The sequence below is a fragment of the Suricata suricatta genome, chromosome 2 (genome assembly GCF_006229205.1).
Source record: "Suricata suricatta isolate VVHF042 chromosome 2, meerkat_22Aug2017_6uvM2_HiC, whole genome shotgun sequence".
NCBI lineage: Eukaryota > Metazoa > Chordata > Mammalia > Carnivora > Herpestidae > Suricata > Suricata suricatta.
The window spans coordinates 44,019,571-44,041,789 of record NC_043701.1 but is presented as its reverse complement, the minus strand read 5'-3'; the positions used below and the strand labels follow the sequence as shown (position 1 = coordinate 44,041,789).

Genomic DNA, 22,219 nt, shown 5'->3' with positions numbered 1-22,219 from the left:
AGGCTTGTTTTTTTTTTTTTTCTCATTGAGGAAGTTGAGTCTCAGTGGTGTAAAGTGACTTCACAGAGCCGCATAGTACCTAAGTGTCAGGGTTGAGATGAAGGCAAGGTCTTTGGACATTTCAGCCACTGCTTCCCACAATAACTGTTGTCATTGGCCAAATTTTGGGATACATCTAGCATACCTTTAAAGTGTTAGGCTTAATACCATCAAAGGGCAAAGAACCAGATCACAGATTTAGTTTTCTGTACAGGGATCACATGGGCTAATATGCTTTGAATAAAGTTCTATTAAAGAAGGCCAGTGTTTAAATTCTATTCCAAACCAAGCATAACTGAACCCACTGGAATATCCTCACTCCTATGGAGATAACACAAAACAGGCAAATCCCATGGTGAAAGGTCTGATCTTATATCTTTTAAGTGAGGCTCTAAGTGATGTGTATTTGGTGACATTAAGCTCTTGTCCAGCTTCTATAAGTAAGCCATTTCCTCTGAGTTGAGACTGGTTTTGACATTGGTCTCCTGCAAAGATCCATGTACAGTACACCCACCTCTCTTCCTTCAGCAGGCACTAGTCACTACAGCCCCTGTTCTCAGAACACGGGCTCCACTCACAGATATCCACTAACCAGAGCTGCTCTGAGGAATTCCCTATATTTAAAGACCTTGCAACAGAACCACAGAAGACTGCTTCCCAGCAGCTGAGGCTCCTCTATATGAATAAGCAGGAGGTAGGCAAGGAAGCTAACCACTTAAGTCGCTTTGTCTGCTGCTATTCTATTGCAATTCCCCTTCTGAACAGAGATCAGACAGTATTGTCTTCTGTTGTGTACCCCATAATTAAGTGTTGGGTTCATTAAATACATGTCAATTGATTTAACAAACACAATCCTATCTGGAGTGTGCACCTGCTTTTTCAAGCGAAACAGCAAGTCTTTATTTGGTTTTAAATTCTCATCTCTCCCTGCTACATTCTTCCTCGTAGTCATGCCATCTTTCTCCAAATTCTAGATTCTTTTGATTAGTATGCCAAGGCCCAATTAACCCTACTATCAGAGTTCATATAATTGTCTTAAAAGAAGCTAAGCTCTTGGGCCAGCTCTTTCATCCTGAATGGTCCTGAATGGAAAAGACAATTGACTGAGGCTGCTTGTCTGGAATTCTGTGCTGTGAGGAATGCGAAGGACAAGTTTGGTTTAAAAAAGTTGACTGGTAATATCTGTTATAGTCAAGGGGTTCAGAGTGGAGCACTTGGACCCACATTAAATACCCCGCACAGAGGTTCATTATAGTGGGTACATAGGTTGTCTATAGCGAAGGTGGTCTACATTAGACAACCCAGCTCCCCAAGCCCTAAGTGAGGGAGCAATGCAAGCACTAAACAGAGCAGGGATAAAAGCAGGAAGGAGAAGAAGAACATCCCCAGAATCCCAGAGATCACAGGGCAAGAAGACTCAGTTATTGTTGGTGCCAACAGAAACACCCCAATCCTGGCCCATGCTCACTGATTTAGTCTACTTGGCATCTTCACCGTTACATGAACTGTCCTACAGCCTAGTAGAAACAGTATGCAGGTCCATGTATAAGTAAATAAATAGCTAGCATTGGAATAGAGAAGAAAAGGGTATCTAGATTTGATATGAGAACTGGGAGCAGATGGCTTCTCAAACTCTCAATCTTGATCAAAGCTGACCAGGCTGATATCTTGTTGAAAAGTTTATGTTTTCAGAAATGCAAAATAGTGTAACCACACAAAAGTCAGATGACTAACACCTTTCTGACTTCTAAATCTGTATCCCTGCCCGCTCCTGTCTCTTTTCCCAGTATTCCACATCCTCACCGGGTCTGAATGTGGAAATTGTTGGTGGTTCCGGTGTGCTCATAGTCATGGATGGCAGCTGAGAAGATTATAGCAAAGATCTCCAGCTCCGTCAGCCAGTTCTGAAAGGGAGATTACAGGGCAATCAGATAATCTGCCTCTTTCTCAGACCGTCTTCGGCTCGCTGACAACACGCCTGTATCACTGCCTTTCTGCCCTGCAGCTGGCAAGCTGTTGCCGAACACACGTTTTCTGACAGACAGAATTTTTTTTTCCTGCGGGGGGACTAGGGGACATGTGATTTGAAAGTAGCATGCCCAGCAAGGTTAAAAAAGCTAATGAGTAGTTTTATTTTTTTTCAAGGAAGCAAAAAACAACAAACATGAAGACCAACATAAAAGCCCTCATTGTATCCTCTCCCAAATTCCATGTAAAGTTGCTGGGTAGACACGGAGGGGCGGGGGGATGTATTAAAAATTTCAACACAATACCAAGAACTAACAGTAACAGAAAAACTAATATCTATTTGCGAGGAAGTAGGTAGGTGAACAGATGGAAAGGTAACACCTGGCCTTCTGTCTTATGCATGCGGACCTTTGAGGAGACCTCTCCCCACTCATGACACCAAAACTGGCTATAATCTAAGGTGCTCAGTGTTTCCCGGACCATCAGACATAGTATCACCCAGCAGCTTGTTACAAAGGCAAATCCCACCCCAATTGTCCCAAAGCAGACACTCTGGATTTTACCACCAATCTGTGTTTTACCAAGCAATCCAGATAATTCTGATGTATACTAGAGTTTGATAGCCACTGCATAGTTGAAGCTCTCTTAACTGACTTCCACTTCAATAACTCAAGATTCCTTGGTGCTTCCCATCCTTTCTGTAAACCATATGGCCCAATGCCCACATGACAGAATATCTGTGACTGCCCAACCTCTGGGACCCTTAGCTCACTTCTGTTACTAGTTGAAGCGATACTCACAAGTTTCAGTGTGGTTTATTCCAAACCCTGTTATGACAAGTTGCATTTGTTACTATGATTATGTAAATATGATGTAAAACCAACAAAATATGAACACAAAAATGAAGCTGTTTACCTATAGTACTGAAATGCAATGATTTGGACAGTGTGTCAAGTGTGAAACAGAAACTTTAGATAGCAGCAGGGGTAAAGCAAGACACATATGAGTACCCAAATCTGCAGAATTCAGAAAAGAGCCAGGAGTCAGAATTAAATTAGTGAATACAATACATTTACTGGATTTAAATTAGTACAAAATGATTAAAAAATGAACATATAATTTTTATAATTTCCACCTCAACTGTTTTTTCTTCCAAATTAACTACTAATTTCGAAATTCATCTTGGAAACATCCTGAGAATTATTATCTTCTTTGTGGATGATTGAGGGTAAAATAAATAAACTACATACAACCTATGAGGGGGAAAAGATTCTGTAGTTAGGAAAAGAATAAGCATTTTCAAAGTGTAGTTTTTTCCCCCCTGAGTATATCTCTATGCTTATTCAGTTGAGGTGGAAATTATAAAAATTTACATGTTCATTTTTTAATCATTTTGTACTAATTTAAATCCAGTAAATGTATTGTATTCACTAATTTTTAATTCTGACTCCTGGCTCTTTTCTGAATTCTGCAGATTTGGGTACTCATATGTGTCTTGCTTTACCCCTGCTGCTATCTAAAGTTTCTAGTTTCATATGTTCAAAGGGAAATGGGAACTTAATGGCGTCAGGCAGTAATCCAGGTGCTTTGCATATAGAAACTCATGGCGTACACACAACTCCACGAGGGTAGGTTCTGTTGTTGCCTCCATTTTCTAGACGAGAAAACTGAAGCTAGGAGAGGCTCAATGACTTACTCAAGGTCACACAGCTAGTCACATGAAGACCCACATACTAGGTCTCCAGAGTTCCCACTGGATCTCTGTCACATTTCCTTTGGGTCACTGTTCCTGTGTTTACTCAGTTGTACATAAAATTATATAGGTATAATTTTATATTACACATTTTGTTGCTATCTTCCATATATATATATATATATATTTTTTTTTTGTCTTGGCAATGTCTGTCTTTGCTTTGCCAATATCCTGTCTCCACCCATCAGCTCTCATTCTCTCTACCCACCCCATCCCCAATGTATCTCTTTATCCAAGCTCATGAAAAGTTAACACTTTATTTTATTTTATTTAAATCTATTTATTTTGAGAGAGAAAGAGAGCAATGTGAGCAGCATAGGAGCAGAGAGAGAGAGGGAGAGAGAGAATCCCAAGCAGGCTCCACGCTGTCCGTGCAGAGCTCAATATGGGATGTGATTCTGATCATGACCTGAGCCAAAACCAAGAGTTGGATATTTAACCAACTGAGCCACCCAGGTGCCCCCAACATTAATATTTTAAAATAAGACTATGAGGCTATTGCAGAGCCTGTTGAGCCTGCTTGGAACAGGAGAACTTCTAAAATCACAAGTATGTCTGGAACAATGTAGTCCAAGGCTAATCCTGTTGGCTATATGCAATGTCTCTGGAAGCACACAGTTCTTAAACCTGAACATATTTATACTAGAGGTGAAGCTGAATTCTCCCTAGGCAAGAAAGTGTTCATGTGTGGAAAGAAAAGGTGACCCCTCGTGGCACATCCAACAAAACCAGAGTATCTGAAGAAAGGTAATTCATGTTCATAGACACAGTGGCATGATTCATGGCCAATTCCAAAGCAACCTTCCTGGTAAGACCATTGGACACAAAACCCATATGATGCTTTACCCCTCAAGGATTTAAACTCATGGAAAAACAAATAAATAAAAGTGTAGGGGTTTTTTTCTGTTGTTAAATAAATAAATGAATAAGTCAATTGATAAAAAGATTATGACTGGGAGACAGTATACCATCTAAACAAGTCTGAATCATAGAGCATCAGCCCAGACAGCAGGTATCTAAATAACTATATAATTACAGTTCTATTAAAAATATCAGTGTAACTTCTCCCCTTTGCCCAAATACACCAACAAGATCCTATCTTACTTCTAATAAAGCAAAATCAGCAAATGATTTAAATAAGCAAACAACAAGAAAAATAAGACCATAGCCTTTAAAAGTCATTTAACACCCTTGCTTTTCAAAAAACCCTGTGGATGCTTAGGAATCAGTTCTGTTGCTTGAGGATGAGAAGAAAGGACATATGGAATTGGGCATAAAAGGAAGCACAGAAGGAACAGAGGAAAGGAGGGAAAAGAGAGAAAAAAGGAAAAGAGAAAGGGAAGGGAAGGGAAGGAAAGCAAAAGGAAGGGAAGGGAAGAGAGAAGAGAAGAGAAAGAAGAGTAAAAAGAAAAAGAAAAGAATGAGAAACAGCTTCACAGATGGGCCTTAAAGATTGGACAGAACAAGAAATGGAAGAGGGCATTTTCAGAAGAATGAACAAATGAGCCAGTCGCAGTGTCAAAAGCTGACTCATCCTGAGTAAGGACATGATTCCCTTTAGAGGAGTGGGGGTTCGGGATGATTAGAGCCCTGTGGTGTCGGGCTCTAAAAGCCAGAGCGGGGAAAACAACCCGGATTCAACATGCAATGAGGTTTATATGCAAGAGGGTAACGCAGTCAGCACGCCACTGAGGCGGAGAAAGAAGAACAGTACTTGTGCAGGGGAAAGTCCTCATAGGACACAGAGACAGTATAGAGGTAGAATCCATATGGCTTAGCAATTAACTGACTGCGAGACGGCGGAAGAGGTTGCAGTCAAGAAGAGTGAATTAAAGATGGTCCTAACGTTACTAGCTTGAGTGACAAAAATACAAAATAAAACAAAACAAACAAAATGATGGGTGGTGTTAGATAGCATCATTAATAGAGACAGAGAAGGTGAGAGAAGTTATTTTGAGGAAAATTAGGCTTCATATATTTTTAAGTTTATTTGTTTATTTTGAGAGAGAGAGAGAGAGAGAGTATGAGCACACAATTTAGGAAGGGGCAGAGAGAGAGGGAGAGAGAATTCCAGGCAGGCTCCATGGTGTCAGTGCAGAGCTCAACACAGGGCTCGATCCAACGAACTGTGAAATCATAACCAGAGCCAAAATCAAGAATCAGATGCTTGACCGACTGAGCCACCCAGGAGGCCCTGGGCATCATATTTTAATATGGTTTGGATCTCCTTGCCTTTTCCAAGTTAATTACTGTGAACCCAGAAGTTTTTATGACAACCCAAAAGTAAGAAATTTAAGTCCCATGTGAATTTTATCCCATATTTATCAAATTGTGACCAGGGACAAGCCACAGAGCCTATCAGTATTTCCCTATCTACAAAATATGAGTGTCACAACTAATTCAATGACTGGAATGCCTTGACAACTGGTAGCAGTGGACTTCAAATTCTTGCTTTGAAGCACGCCCAGTATGCATGGGCACGTGGGCAGGTGGAGGGCAGTGGACACCTCCAGGAAAACGACACGGCAAAACTGCTAGAGGGGAATTATTAGCAAGTTGTGGCTTTGATATGGGAATGACAGTTTCTTTGTAATGTTTCCACCCCTATATCAGCTTTCTATTGCTACTTTAAATTACCACAAACTTAAGGCTCGAGAACACATCCCAGCTATTGGCCAATGGCTCTGTAGAAGCTGGCACAGTGTGGCTGGATTTTCCAGTGAAGATCTCACATGGCTGAAATCAAGGTGTTGGCAGGGCTGTGCTCTTTTCTGGAAGCTCTGTGGAAAAAATTCCATTTCCAGGTACATTCAGGGCATTGGCAGAATTTGTTTCCTTCTCGTGCTCTCCACTCGGCCTGCTCCATCTTCAAGCTAGCAGCAGCTTGTGGAGTCTTCACACTTCCTCTGTGGTCTCTTGACTTACAAGGACTCACATTATTACACTGGGCCCGCCTGGAGAATCCAGCCTCGTCTCCCTATATCATGGAACCCCTATTAGTAACCTTCACTGTATTTGTGTTTTGCCATCCAATGTGACATCAGTAAGTGTTTCAGCAGAGGGCAAAGTCATGGGGGCCAAAATTCTGCTGACTGCAAAGACGAATAAACTTAGCACTCATTAACCATGTATATGTTGTTAGTGTTTCCCTTATAAATGTGAAGACAGCATATATGATCAAAAGAACAAGATACATAGCTTCTCCCTTCTAAAAAAAAATAAGCAAAAGGAAAATTAATGGCACTTGCCCAACAAAAGCAATGAAAGGGGCCAAGAGATGGCTTTGCAGTTTGGAATCTTTTGACCTAAATCAAACTTTGACTGGAGCTTGGAATCTAATTCATATTTATTCAATCAACAACTCTTCAGTCTAATTCTGTTCAAGGATTTTTCTCTTAGGAGAAGGCAGAATAATTCTGAAAGGATTTAAGCATCTCCCTTGGAATCTAAGTTAAGCAATAATGAATACTATAAACAGATTACAGTGAGTAATACTGTTGACGTTGAAGCCCAGACATCACTTTATCAATGGGATGTTTTGATTTTCTATGTGTCTTACAGTTTATAAAGCTGAAATGATTTAAAGCATTTTCCTCCTCTTGGTTTGTAATGAAAGGTTAGAGTAACAATATGCTCTCCATTCATCAGAATGCTCCCCACTGTTTCTGTAAGCTTGCAATGAAAGAAATTTGTTTTGAGCTGCATTTCCAAGAGAGAGTGGGCGGGAAGTAGTTTCTATATTTAAGAATGATTTTGCATATGGCCTGAATTGATAATGAAAATTCAATGGCAAATGAGCTCAGTTAAGAACAGTAAGCAGTAGATCATGATCATTGGCTGCTCTGATACAACATTCATGTTAATGATAACTTGCATTAGCATAAATACTTGGAGTTTTTCTCGAGGGCTAAAAAAGCTATGTATGATTCATATACATATCTCCACAGTACACGGTACACAGAAAGTACTGACTGAATATATGTTGAAGAGATGAGTCCAAAGTACATTTTCACATCTGTTTTGATCCTCACCACAATACTTTAAGGATCACATGAGGACACTGAGGTGTAACAATATCAGGGGCGTTGTTTTGTTTTGTTTTGTTTTTGCCACAGGCATTATAGAAGCATAGGTAACTATTTAAACGCATAGTGTTTGAAGTCAGTCCTGGGACCAAATCATGGCTCTGCTACTCTATTTGTTTGCTTGGGCTGCCATAACAAAATGGCCACCGACTAGGTGGCTTAAACAATAATGTATTTTCTCATAGTTGTAGAGGCTAGAAGTCCAAGATCAAGGCATTGGCAGCACTGGTTTGTGGTGAGAGCCCTCCTTTCAAATTGCAGATGGCCACCTTTGTGTTGTGACCTCACATGGTCTTTCCTCTGTGCACGTGCATGTCTACAATCTTCATCTCCTCTTTGTATAAGCACAGCAGTCATACGGGCTCACCCACGTGACCTAAATTATCCCTTTAAAGACCTTATCTCCAAATACAGTCACATTCTGAAGCACTGGAGATTAGGACTTCCAACTATATATATATATTGGGGAGTGGAAAGCAGGGAAAAACCAAATTCTGTCTATGACAGAGACTTTGTAACAGGGCACTCTTAGCTCTGTGAATGGGTTTCCTCCTATTTTTCTATGAATTTGCATCTTTTCTTGTTGATTTCCTTTCTAACCTGGATCTTAATCCTTGCTCTCTCTATATTTTCCTCCAGTACTTACATCATTATGAGGACTCTTTTTATCCTGCAGGCTTTAATTTTAATATAATCAGTTTAAATCAATATTTTATATAACTTCTGTGTTTAGGAAAGAATTTCCTTTTTCAATACATAAACATATTTGCGTATTTTCTTCTAATATGATCAGATTTTTATTTTTTGTATTCATATCTTCAATTCATTTGTCTGATGTTTAGCAAATGATTTAAAGTAGAACAATAACATTCTCCCCCACCCAGATGAACAACAGCACTCAAAACACTTTTTGAACTGAATTATTTTTCCCTATAATGTTGTGGTCTATAGACACATCCTTACCTTCTCACACACAATCTTTCTTCATCGTCCTCTAGTCAATGTTTCACCTTCACCAAAGCACTAAGACTGCTCATGTCAAGCACATCAATGACTTCCACGTTGCCAAAAGTGGTTACTTGTCTATCCTCACCCTACTCAACATTTTGGCACGTGCCACACAATTCATTATTCTCTTTTGAAGCACCTTCCTTCCTTGGCTTCCATGACACTGCACTCTCTTGGTTTTTATTCCCATTTCACTGACCACTCCTTTTGAGTTACTATTACAGGCTCTAATTCTTTACCTTCATTTTAAACTGTAGACTGCTCCAGGACTCACTGCAGAGCCCCTTCTACTTCTCTATTCACATTCTCTCATTAGATAATCTCACCTAATTCCACGTCTTTTCTATAATATTGATATGCTGGAGATTTCCTAACCTACATGATAATCCCTGACTCTTCCCAGAGCTCTAGACTCCATTCATCTTCTTCTGGCTTAGACATCTACCCTCTCATCAACCCCGTTTATCAAACCAAAGATGTAAGATGTACTTCTTGATTCTTCTCTTTTAAAGTTCTAAATTCTGTTTACCATCCAGTCCTTTTAACTCACCCTCAAAAATAGATGTTTTTGTCTCTGAATCTCAGGATTGTCCTTCCACACTCAAACTATCGTTATCTCTCTGGTAGACCTCTATAGGACTCTTCCACCAGTTTGCCTCAAAATCCATCCTCCACAGTAACACTTTCCTAATCTTTATTAGAGCACATCACTCCCCTGTCTGCAATCCTTTAGAGACCTGACGCTGCACCTAGAAACTATACTTAAAATCATTACCCAGGCCTATAAAGACAGACTTGGCCTGATTCCTGCCTTCTCCAAACTTGTCTCATACCACTGTTCCCCTCATGTACTGTCCCCACTATGTTTGCTTTCATATCCTGCTCCTTGAGTGCTGTAAACATTGCTCTCTCATGAAGGGCTATGTACTAATCCCACCTTAACTCTGCTGACATACTCTTCTTCAGTTCTTGGCATGGCTCAAGCCAAAACTCATGACCATCTCAGATTAAATATTACCTCCAGAGAGAGGCCTTTCCTGTCTAACAAAACTCCCCATTTTTCCTGCATGGATGCTCTATTTTAAATCAGTGCAGAACACTGGGATATTTTCTTGTTTATTTTTTCATTGGTCTAATATGTATAACCTCCCCCTAGAACACAAGTTCTATAAGAGCAGCAATGTATCCTCATTCTGTGCATATGTACCTAGTACATAATAAGTGCTCAATAAATAAATTTGGGTTTAGTTTTTGAAACTTTACTCAACTTCATTCATATATTTGTCTATTTTTGCACAAATACCACCCTGTCTTTTATTTTATTTTATTATTTTTTTTTGAGAGAGAGAATGGGGTGGAGGAGAGAGAGAGAGAGAGAGAGAGAGAGAGAGAGAGAATGCTGTCAGCATGGAGCCCAATATGGGGCTCGATCTCACAAACAATGAGATCATGACCTGAGCCAAAATCCAGAGTCAGACACTTAACTAAGTCACCCAGGGGCCCTGACCACCCTGTCTTTATTACTATAGTTTCAGTAGATATTTTAATATCTAGTAGAATAAGAACTACTGCATCACATACATTTTCCCACAGTTGTGAAATATCCATTTTACATAAATTTCAGACTCAGTTTATCATCTTTTATTACTTTTATTGGTATTGCTTTGAATTTATAGATTAGTTTGAGGAAAACTGACATCTATATAACACTAAAGATTTGCATTAAAAATATAATGATTTTCAAAATTTAAACATTGTTTCTCTGCCTTTAACAATTTCCTTTTTATAATTTTTGAAGTTATTCATTAGTAGTTGACTGATTTACAAAAAAAACCTCTCAGGAATGTGTGTTTTCTCTATCACACTTGTTAATGTCCAGTGAAGAGGACAGCTACTTTATCTAGATCTTACTGAGGGCTTTTATTTAATCTAATAATTTGTGGTTGATTTTCTTGATTTTTTAAATGAGATGGTCAAATTATTTTCACAGGATACTTCTTCAACTTTTTTAGATACTATATTGCATTGGCTGAGACCCCCAGAAAAATGCTAATCAGCAACATTAATGTGGGCATCCCTGTTTTGTTCCATGCCTTCATAGAACTACCATTAACTAAGCCTGTTCTATGTTTCTGGCAAAAATCGTTTATTAAACAGGTCCCCTTTATGCCTGGGTGGCTCAGTCAGTTAAGCATCCAACTTCAGCTCAGGTCATGATCTCACAGTCAGGTCCATGAGTTCAAGCCCCACGTCAGGCTCTGGGCTGAGAGATCAGATCCTGGAGCCTGCTTTGGATTCTGTGTCTCCCTCGCTCCCTGCCCCTACCCCCTATATGCTCTGTCTCACTCAAAACATAAATAAACATAGGGCACCTCAGTCGATTGAACACCGACTTCAGCTCAGGTCTTGATCTCATGGTTTGTGGTTTGAGCCCCATGTTGGGCTCTGTGCTAAGTGACAGCTCAGAGCTATAGCCTGCTTCGGATTCTGTGTCTCCCTCTCTCTCTGCCCCTCTCCCACTCGCACACTCTCTGTCAAAGATAAATAAATATTTTAAAAGAATTTTAAATAAATAAATGTTGAAAATTTTTTTTAAAAAAATCAATTTTACAACAAAAAAAGAACTGAAAACTGATAAGAGGTTTTGAGGGCAGCCCGGCAAAGTTTCACTAACAATTCCTAACCATTCAGCTTTATGAGGCAGATAGAACACTTCATCTTTTTGATAGTCTATTCCTAACCATTACAGCAGTTCTACAAGATGGAATATTTTTTTTGCCATTTTAAGAATGAGGAAATCTTGACTCAGTGATTTATGCAATTTATCATAGGTCACAAAATCTAATAAGTAATTACTCAAGGATTTATATCCCACTATATCTTGCTTCAAAGCCCACACTCCTCCCACTGTGCTCCATTTTTAATTCAGTGAGACATTAGACCAAGTCTCTCAACATGCCCTAGAGGAAAAAATAACAAATGTGTTGAGTTTAAGGGCTAATTAATAACCACAGCTGAAGAATGCCTACCTTGATGTCAAATCTGAAGAAGATTTCAAAGGAAAAAGTCACAAGAGACCCAACGTAGAGAACTAGCTGTTTGTCACTAACAGCTTTATCTTATCAAATTAATGGCTTCCATCAAAGCAAAATGGGAAAAGGCAAGTTAAACAGATCAGTTCATACAATGGATTATAGAAGAGAGACTTAAAAACATCTAAAGAGTTGAAATGTTGAGCCAAAATGAGCAAGAAAAATTTCAAATGGTTAGAAGTAATATTGACGCTTGGGTCAAAAAAAAACAAAATCAAACGCACGTTAATAGGATGAGAATAACCACAGTCCTTGGGAAAAAGGTCTAGTGGTTTGAACTAAGAGCTAACTGTGCCTTATGTGGCTGCCAGGACACGTGGTGCAATTTCGGTGCATGTGGATAGCACTGTCATAGGCCCTGGCAAAGAGGTTAATTGTACTACTCTCCATATCCAGAAATACAGATTTCGTTCTAGAAATTATATTTAATTTGGCCATAGCCTAATAAAGACGCAAGTCACTACCACATATTCATTTCATCAAGTCCAGGATGGAGAAAATATCAGAGGCAACAAAGAACCCCAAGACCTTCAGTGACTGGTTAGACAATTTGGGGGGAGCAGGAAGTCCTCACACCAGTGCACTTCTTGTGCCTCCAATAAAAAAAAAAATCATCATCATCACATTTTTCTGTGTCATCTAAGAGTTCCTGTCTGCCCACTTACCGCTACTCCGGTCTTATAAAGGAGGTAATGCACAGTCTGTGTGACGTCGGCAGCATGCATTAAATTGTGGTAAGGATTTTTATGCTTGCTGTATCCTACTTCCAGGGCCTCCACAAATGAGACAAGTGCAGAAATGGGGATCTGAAAGAGAGCAGTAAGGTGGATTAGCCAGTGATTTGGTAGCCTGGAGTGAGGCAGGAGAAATCTAAGGCCCTCTAGCTGCCTCGTTCTGGAGGCATAACATACTGAAGAAACTGGAACTTTTCAAAATTAGTAAAAATTACTGAACAAGTTATCAGCTGATTCAAAATACCTCACAGGAAGTCCCTGGTTGAAGAACACTATGCCCTGCAAATTGTTTTTTGTTCTCAGTTTCGAGCCCCAGGGGAATGAAACAGAATCATCTCAAAGACATTTAGGGCCAAAGGTATGTGTTCATTTATTTCTCAAGCAAAGGTTCAGTTTTTTATTTGAGAAATAAATGAACACATGGTGTGCAACATATCTCATTTATTTTAGGGGAAAACATAAAGTACATAGAGATCTCAAGTTGTAAAATCATTGCAAAATAAACATAGGCTTCTACCTCCCGAAAACTGTGCCCTTTAGAAGGAGTGATTGTATGCACTGCACATGGAGAAAAAACACAAGAAAGTATGTTCTATTACTTGGCCATTTATTATTGTTGCATTGCAATTTGGAATAATATTTCCAATTAGCCTAATTCTTTTTCTGCCTCAAATATGTATAATATACATACCTGCTTTTTCCATGTGGCAGAAGATAAAGACAATTGCAAAATGTCTTTATACAAGCAGGGGACCCTGAAAACATTCACTATATTTCTTTTCTGGATTAATTCCCTGGTTTAGAGTAAATTATCAAATATAACACTGGGGAAAAAAGAGAGAGTATGTATTCCAGGAGACTACCCATCACATTAGAAAGAAAAAAAATAAATAAGGAAAATGCTTTACTATTATGCTTCATCAGCATCTATTACATGTTCTTCCTTGTGCATCATCCTTAAATATTTACTATTTGTGGATTTTTAAAACTTTAAATGTTGCCTCATATGCCAGAAATTAAGTCATTATCATTTAAAAATTTTTTAATGTTTATTTCTTTTTAAGAGATAGAGAGAGACAGAGCATGAGCAGGGAAGGGTAGAGAGAGGGGGAAACACAGAATCCAAAGCAGGCTCAGGCTCTGAGCCGTCAGCACAGAACACGATGTGGGGCTTGAACTTACAAGCCGTGAGATCATGACCTGAGCCAAAGTCAGACGCTTAACTGACCGAGCCACCCAGATTCCCCAGTTATTATCATTTTTAAGATGAAGATTCAATAAACCTAGGTTCTTTGGGCTGTTGATGAGAGATCCGTGAGCCACTGAAATCCTAGGTAAAGGTGTGCATAGGTGCACAAGAACTGAGTATCCACCAGGTTGTCAAGCAGATTTTTGATACAAAACAAATTAAGAACCACTGCATTTATGGCTATGTAAGAAATATACCCCCAAATACACAGTCCTTAGGAAAGTGATAAAGAACTGTGCTGTCTAGAGAAATCAAGGCATTATATTCAAAAAACCCCTACATTTTCCAGAGGTTCATCCATGATTAGAGATAAAGGGCACGGGACACAGTATGATAAAGGTCACGGGACAAATGCATAGATTCCCTAGACAAGCTGGCCCGACCTCTGGAGCCCATGGTATTAGACAGTGGAGGGGACTGAACACTGAAAACAATTCATGCTCTTTACTTAAAGCTGAAGAATTAATTTGAAGCATGAATGGCTGGGAAATACCGATGGTCTGTCACAGATGATAACTGAGAGCATTTGTCTGAATCTGAGCCAAGTGATGGAGAAAGAGGTTTGCAGAGACAGCAGATGCCCTCTCTGTCTCCATTACTGTCTCCGTGCCAGCAGTGCCTGACAATACCTGAAATTAGGCCGAAAGGAGATCTGCAGGCAGAGTTGTAGGGGAGCTCTGCTAGTCCACACCTCTGGCTGTACTTCTAGAAAGACTGGGATCAAACTGTGTGGCTCTGGCCACTCGCCTGCCATGAGCCCCACCGGGCAAGGGTGTAAGGAAAAGTTCCCACCGCAGAGTTCAGGGAAGCGGCTGTCTGGATGATGCTTCCCAAGTCACCCACAGAAGTTTTCAGTCTATATTAAAAGGATTCGCTTGGTCTTAGCCCAAAAGTCAAGCAAGGATGGACAATGCACGCATAGTTTAAAAGTAGGCACTGACCTTGAAACGGCTGATCAGATCATAGCGTGTGAGTAATTCATAGAAAATGAATTTCAGTGCATGATCCCCGCTGGCCTCATTGAGGGAAAAGACATCAAAGGACCACTTGTCCACATCCTGTATGGCAGGGCAGGGAGAAAGAATGCATTAGTCCATAGCCCCATGCATAGCTACTAGTCTCCCCATTTGGGAGTGACCCCGCGACCCTCACCCAGGATTTTCACAGCCCCAAACTCTTAACACCCTTTCCGCTCTCCAACTTTTTCCAGTTTGGCACACCTAAGTAGCATGTGCTGATAAAATAAGTTTAAGTCGTCTTACTATTTGTAACAACAGCTGTAATTTATTGAGTGCCTACCATATGCTAGGCATTGTGATCTGTGATAAATACGTAATCCTGAAAAGAACTATAAGTGGTAGGTAGTATTGGTCACATCTTACAGATGAGAAAACTGAGAAGTGAAGTTCCCTAAGACACATCACAAGTGAAGTGTTATGGACATAAGTGGGGTGAGGACACAAACATGCTCAACAGATGCCTCAGCTCAGGCTCCTTCCACTAAGCCTTTCCACTACTCCGCTGAATTTCACATCTTTACTTCACTTCACAACAACCTAGGGTGCTTCCCTCCTCCAATTTTCTCCCCAGGCCCTTACTATTACCTGCAGACTTCCTCTTAGTCCACAGTTGAGAACATTAACCCACTTAAAGTGTTCATAAACATGCCTGAGATAGAATACAAGTAATGTGTCACTTCAGTTCAAACTGCTGAGCTAAAACCACAGAGAAAGATTTCATTTCACGAAACAGAAAAATGCATTTTTGGAGTCACTGATGAGAACCTAGTCCTCAAATCTGTATGTCACTTTACTAAAAAATGTAAAACTAAGACCTAAGCTGAATGCGCTCCTTACAGGTCATCCTTGAAGTTCAAAGACTTATATGTCTATAAAGATAGAGACTCCAGGATATATGTAAACTTGTCTGATGTGTCTTTTACTTATCAGCTACTTGTGGATGTAGTAAACAAAAGTGTGTTTAAACAATAGTTAAAGCAAGAGTCATTTGGTTTCTTTTGTCCAGAGTTTCACTTTTGGGGTGCCTGGGTGGGTCAGTTGGTTAAGCTTCCAACCTCGGCTCAGGTCAAGATCTTGGGGTTTGTGGGTTTGACCCTCACTTCAGGCCCTGCACTGGTGGTACAGAGCCTGCTTGGGATTCTCTTTCCCTTTTTCTCTCTGCCCCTTCCCCAATTGTGCGTGAGCGCTCGCTCGCTCTCTCTCTCTCTCTCTCTCTCTCTCTCAAAAATAAATCAACTTAAAAAAAAGAGTTTACTTGAATACTGAAAACAAACAGGGCTGAAGGGGGAGGGGGTAAAGGGAAGGGGGGTGATGATCATGGAGGAGGGCACTTATGGGGAAGAGCACTGGGTGTTTATGGAAACCAACTTGACAATAAACTGGAAGTTTAAAAAAAAAAGAGTTTAATTGTCAGTAAAGACAGTGTCCCTCCATAAGCGTGACAGTAAGGAATCATGCAAGACCACATTGAGTCAAGGTAAAGTGTCACATGGTTCCCTGGAAGAGACTCCGGCTGTCTGGAACTGCTTACCTGAGTGGCTCTCACCTCAGCCCTCAGTGCATTCCATCACCCACCTGTCCCAATCCTGTCCCGTCTCAAACATCCCAACCACCACAGATCATCCGAAGGCCATTAGAGTCTCTCTCTTGGATGCCAGAGTACAGGAAAGCTGAATTGTATGTAGGGAAAACCAAACTTTTCTCAAAGGGTTTCAGTGGATTGTTTCAATCGACACCTCACCTCAGGCTTCTATAATTCCTCCTCCATTATAACAACTAAGGAAATAGCTCCAAGTACTGAGCATATTTCCTGTGCCAGGCACAGTGAAAGAAGTGTTAATGTACATTTGCTAGCCCTCACAACTCTAGAAACAGGTGTTACTTTCCCCACCTTAGAAAGATGAGATGAAGTGTCTAATGCCGTTTGGTAACAGAGCCAGGTAATAATCCCACGGATGTCACTGCCAACAGACGACATTGTAAACTAAATGAATACATGCTGTGATGGAGGCCTCATGCTCTAAATCCCTGATAGGGGCTAGGCCATTTAAGATAACCCAAGACCTAAAGCTTCACCTTAGCTGCTATAATTGCCATTGTCACGACATCCGTTGTCTGACCATTCATTAGTCGTCAGGAAAAGCCCACGGACAACTCAGTAGGTGGCAGAACATTCTGTGATGTCTATAATTTTTAATCCTATTCTCCCAGATAAATAGAAAAGAGAAAGGTGACCACTGAAAATGGAGAAATTGTCACAGTAAGAAGTCATCATTTATTCTGAATATCAGGATTAGAGAAACAGGAAGAAGAGTGGGAATAGTGAGATGGATGTTTTCTCCTGCCACTCAGTTTTAAAAGGGACTTAGTTGTGCTCCTCAGATTTCAATGTTCTTCAGAACCACCTGAGGAGCTCAGAAAAAAACTGCTGATTCTTGGGTGAGGGACTTGCAAAATCCTGTCACAGGACATGGAATCTCCATTTTTAACAAGCACCTAGTTTAACTGTCTTAAGGCGTTCTTCCTGTCTTACCAAACTTGGCCCAAGGCCCATTCCCAAGGAAAAACTTCATTAACTTCCTTTCAGTCTAACAGAGCCTGAACCTCCTCACTTCCTCCCACTTTAAACCTGGAGTCCACCCAGGGACTCTCTCCCTAAGTTACACAACAGCCACTTTCTACAACAACACACTTCTACAATCTCAACAGCCCCACCTCAAAGGACTAGAGATAAAACTCCCCCAATCAGAAGCTAACATATATTGGACAGAAAAAAAAAATAAAAGAATAAAAATGCAACGTATTTCAAATTTAGAGATTGGTGGTAGTTAATTATTCTCTTACTTAAATGTGGTTTTGTGCCATGTTCTTACATTAATCACAAGACAGTGGCATGATGGCTGTTATATTGAATTGTATTTTCTATGTCTTTTTGGAAATTTTCTATAACAGAAGGAAAAAATAGTGGTTCCATATAAACTGCTGGCAGTGAAGTAGAAATAACCTTTTCTAACAGGCCCCACCTAAAAAAAAATTAAAAAAAAAGAATATCTGTGTGATCTTGCCAACTCACCTTCAATCCACTGCAGATTAAACCAAAGTCTAGGGAGGGGGGAATATTACATAGTAAAAAGATCTTGAACTTCCCCAGTAAACAGCCAACAGGATCAAGAAAGAGAAAAGGAAGCTTTAGTCTTATGCACATTATCAGCAATACTTGTGGAAAAGGGTAGCAATCTGGAGAGTTAGTACTTATTCTTGGTCTGAATCATCTAGGCTTCTTTCCCCTCAGAAAGACAACATGTGCACACTGAGAATTACTTTTCCCTAAGCAAAAAATAACAATTCGTGGATATCCCAGGTTGTTCCACATTTTCTTCAGTTATTTTGCATAGAAAAGATGCTCCAATTTAGAAGAAATATTTTCATAAATTGCTTAGCTCGGGTATAATCACCTGTATTGATGTTCACAATGAGAGAAAAAATTAAAAGATAAAGGATTCTTTTAACGTCCCTAAGCTTTCATTGAATGTTTCAAGATCAGTTAAAAATTCAATGCAACTTCATAATGGGTGTTATGAAACATCAGATCTCGTGAAGTGATTTCACTGACAAATGGGAAATGTGGCTATAAATTTCACTGATGTATTGGGCATTGGTGGCGGGGATTAAAGAGAAGTGACAGGTAACATGTGTCTTTTTGCTGCAACCTTCTTGAGTATCTTTCCTGTTCTTAGGATGAGTTAAGAGACAGAAAATGGAGAACTGAGAATCTGAATATAGGGTCTACAAACTCAACTAGTGAATGTCTTTGCAGCAAAAGAAAGAGACTATGAAATACACAATCAAAATGGCCCTAAAGATTCTTTCTTGACAGTGAATTAAGCAGTCATATCCCTGATTTCATGAGTAGGTAATTTAAGTTATCTTCCAAAAATATCAACGGTAATACATGTTTCAGGTTTCAGAGAAAGACAATATATTTTACAATAGTTATGATGCTGAAATGTCCCTGAGCAAATGGATGATTCCATGTACAGATACCATGCAATGTCACCAGCCAGGTGATCCTGGCCCTTAGCACAGCCCCACCTTCCCATCCAGAAGCCAGATCAGCTTCAGTACAGCCTGGATAACCTCAGACCAGTGGACTTGAATTGATGCATATCTAGAGGAATACATCCACTTTGAGGCTCTTAGAGATATTCTATACAATTTCAAGAACTTTCCTGACTAGGAATAATTCTGCAGGATTTAGCATTCTTAAACTCAAATGTCTGGGTAACTTCTCATGGAATTTTTGGGCTCAGTGAGAGTCGGCTAAACAGCAGGATATATGGGTTCTGGGGACACACATTCATGCAGTAAAATGTTATGGAGAACTTACAGTGTGATGGGAACTCTGGTATCAAACTTTAGTTCTGGCTCTAATTAACTGCATCTTTTTAAAAATCTCACTAAGTCTCACCTTCTTCATCTACAAAATGGCCTAGAGTAGATAATCAAATAATGATACCACTATGATCACCAAAGATCCTTCTGATGGTGATGTAGAAAGAAATGAAACCCACACAGTGTGATTTAAAAACTTATCAGGGTGCTTGGATAGATCAGTTGGTTAAGTTTCTGACTCTTGATTTTAGCTCAGGTCATGATTTCATGGTCCTAATCTCACCATGTGAGATCAAGCCCCACATTGGGCTCTTGCTGACCATGGAGCCTGCTTGGGATTCCCTTTCTCTCCCTCTCTCTCTGGCCCTTGCCTATTCGCTCTCTGTCTCTCTCCCTCTCAAAATAAATAAATATTTATAAATAAATAAATAAATAAATAAAAAGGAAGGAAGAGAAAGAAATAAGAAAATTAGCAAGACAAAGGTAAAAAGATTGTGATACTGTAAGAAGAGATAAGTAAACAGTAATAAAAAAAGAAAGTCAAGAATGATTGGGAAACTTGTAAATGAAAGCCCCTCATTTTCTAACAACAAATGTAACTATGCTTTTTATAGGATACCATGTACACTGTAAGAACTTTTCATTGGTATTACCTTTAATGCTTCAATAACAGCTGGTGGGTAGCTCAGTCCAACCATGTTTGATGTCCGTCTATACATTCTGGCAAAGTCAGAGGGGAAAAATGTAATATTACATTTTGCAAAGAGGAATTAGCAGGCCACACACTTATCCTAAGTAGATAATGAGAAGTCATGTTGTTGAGTGAATCAAGAAATATAATGGTGTTTTACAATCTTTTTCATAGTCATTCAAGTCGCCTAAGAAAGAGTTAAATTCAAGAGAAATTAAAGCAATCCCAAATATATGAACTGCTGGAAAGAAAAAAAAATTAATCTATGTGCCCCAAATTGGAAATTCAATTATTAAAATGGGTCACTTCTTCTGCCAGAAGTGAGGTATAGTGCAGCATAGACAGTTTGCAAAGTGGTGCTTTAACCTGAATGAGGAACTCCTATGGGCAACCCCCTTGGAAGAGCTTGTTCTTTAGAACTGTCAAAAACAAGAAGAAAAATGTCCCAGGTGAACTTTGAACTCAATGTGGCATTTCTAAAACCTGTAACTGTGCAATAAGGGTTATAGGAAGAATAAACTGATTTGTGTAATAAGGATTGCAGGAAGAATAAATCAATTTTTGGAGACTATTTCTGGGGCGGGGGGGCAATCTAACTTAAAGAGCAAAATGGCCAACAAAATTACAAAGTGTCATGGGGACCTCAAAGCCTTTCAATGAACTGCTCCCCTCGGGCCAACAACCTCAAGGCGTCCCTGCCCTGTTCCAAATGCAGATGTTACCCACATATGGCAGAGCATGATGGATTAGACGATGTCCTTCTTTAAAACTCAAACCAGAGCTTTTCTAGTTAACAGAATTCTGACAAAAGCTTGTCCTAACAATGCTGCAGAGATTAAATAGATATGTTTTGGCAATCTCTGATTCGAGACTATCTGTTTCTACTATATTTTTTCTGGTTTATAAAGATACCAAAATTAAATAAAAGCAAAGCTCCCAGTTATTGGAAACTGGTATTCCCTTTGCTGCTTTGCGTGTTGAATGACAGCTATCTTTACCTTTCCACAAATATCCCAGCCTGCACCGCATGGACAATACTCTTGAAGCGCGGCTTCTCCTCGCTCCTTCTGAGCATCATCCCCATCTGCCTCGTGAAGGTGGAGGCCAGCCAGTCTCGGACCTCAGAAGGCACTGCATCTGACTGAATGTCACTGAGTTCATCTTCTGTATCCAGGAGTCGCCTGAACGCAAGAAATACAACCAGGACACTGAGATTAAATCTGAAGTTGGAGCTCAAAATAGCTGCTCCGTCTTTCCACCTCACCTTACATATACAGGTACAACAAAACCAGATAAAAAATGGCCACAAAAAATACAGCATGTTTTTGGTTAAGTCTTGTAGAAGCTCACCATCTGTGTTTCAGAATGGTTCTCTCTACCAGACTAGACAAAGAAACATAGAAATCAGAGGAAGTCAAATATACTCCATCTCAGGTGGTAGGTCTCAGACCCACAGCCCTAAGGAACAGCCAGTATCTTTATGTCTAGGTCTGTAATTTGAATGGGATTTAAATCTTCCACTTAAAAATGCATTCACAGGGGGTGTATTTTAGATATGGACCATGTGGCATTATTTTGTTTTAAGAAAGAACACTTATAGACTTGGTTATAAACAATAATACTGTGTCACAAATTCCGAAGTTGCTAAGAGACTAGATTTTAATTGTTCCCACCACAAAAAAATAATGATGATTATGGGACATGATAGAGGTGGTAGCTAACACTATGGTGGGAATCATATAACATATAACATATAATAAATCAACATACTATACAACTGAAACTTATACAATGTTATACATCAATTATAAATATATAAACTAAATTTTAATACAAATAAATTTAAGATAAAATAAAATAACTTTTTAATTTAGAAAAGAAAAAGAACTACTTGGTAAAATATTACCCAAGTCATATCAACCCAGTCCTCTGAAGGATTAAACATCTGAAATGATGTCCACTGATAGTCTTTCTGGTTTGATAGAACATTACAAAAATTTAAATTCTAAATTCAAGAAAAATCTCTAAAATAATCCAGCTCTTTATTTGAGCTCAATTACGTAAGTCGGATGTGCTTACTTGACTTTTCAAACTTGTGCATGGGTGAGACCACCAAAAGAGAACATAAGTACTAATGAGTTATAATCAAATTATATTTTATATTTATATTAAGCCCTACTAAAAATAAG

At 39.5% G+C, this 22,219-nt stretch overlaps 1 protein-coding gene across 5 annotated transcripts in view; it reads right to left on the bottom strand.

The window, feature by feature from the left end:
- Positions 1–22,219, bottom strand: part of PDE1C (phosphodiesterase 1C) — a 509,313-nt gene that overhangs the window by 84,323 nt on the left and 402,771 nt on the right. For all 5 annotated transcript variants that reach the window (XM_029925461.1, XM_029925470.1, XM_029925493.1 and 2 more), the window contains 5 exons: positions 21,029–21,211; positions 19,993–20,059; positions 14,870–14,986; positions 12,611–12,751; positions 1,843–1,943 (listed from right to left, as the gene is read on the bottom strand). In XM_029925461.1, the coding sequence (XP_029781321.1) occupies positions 1,843–1,943; positions 12,611–12,751; positions 14,870–14,986; positions 19,993–20,059; positions 21,029–21,211 (609 nt within the window). The remainder of the gene's footprint in view (positions 1–1,842; positions 1,944–12,610; positions 12,752–14,869; positions 14,987–19,992; positions 20,060–21,028; positions 21,212–22,219) is intronic.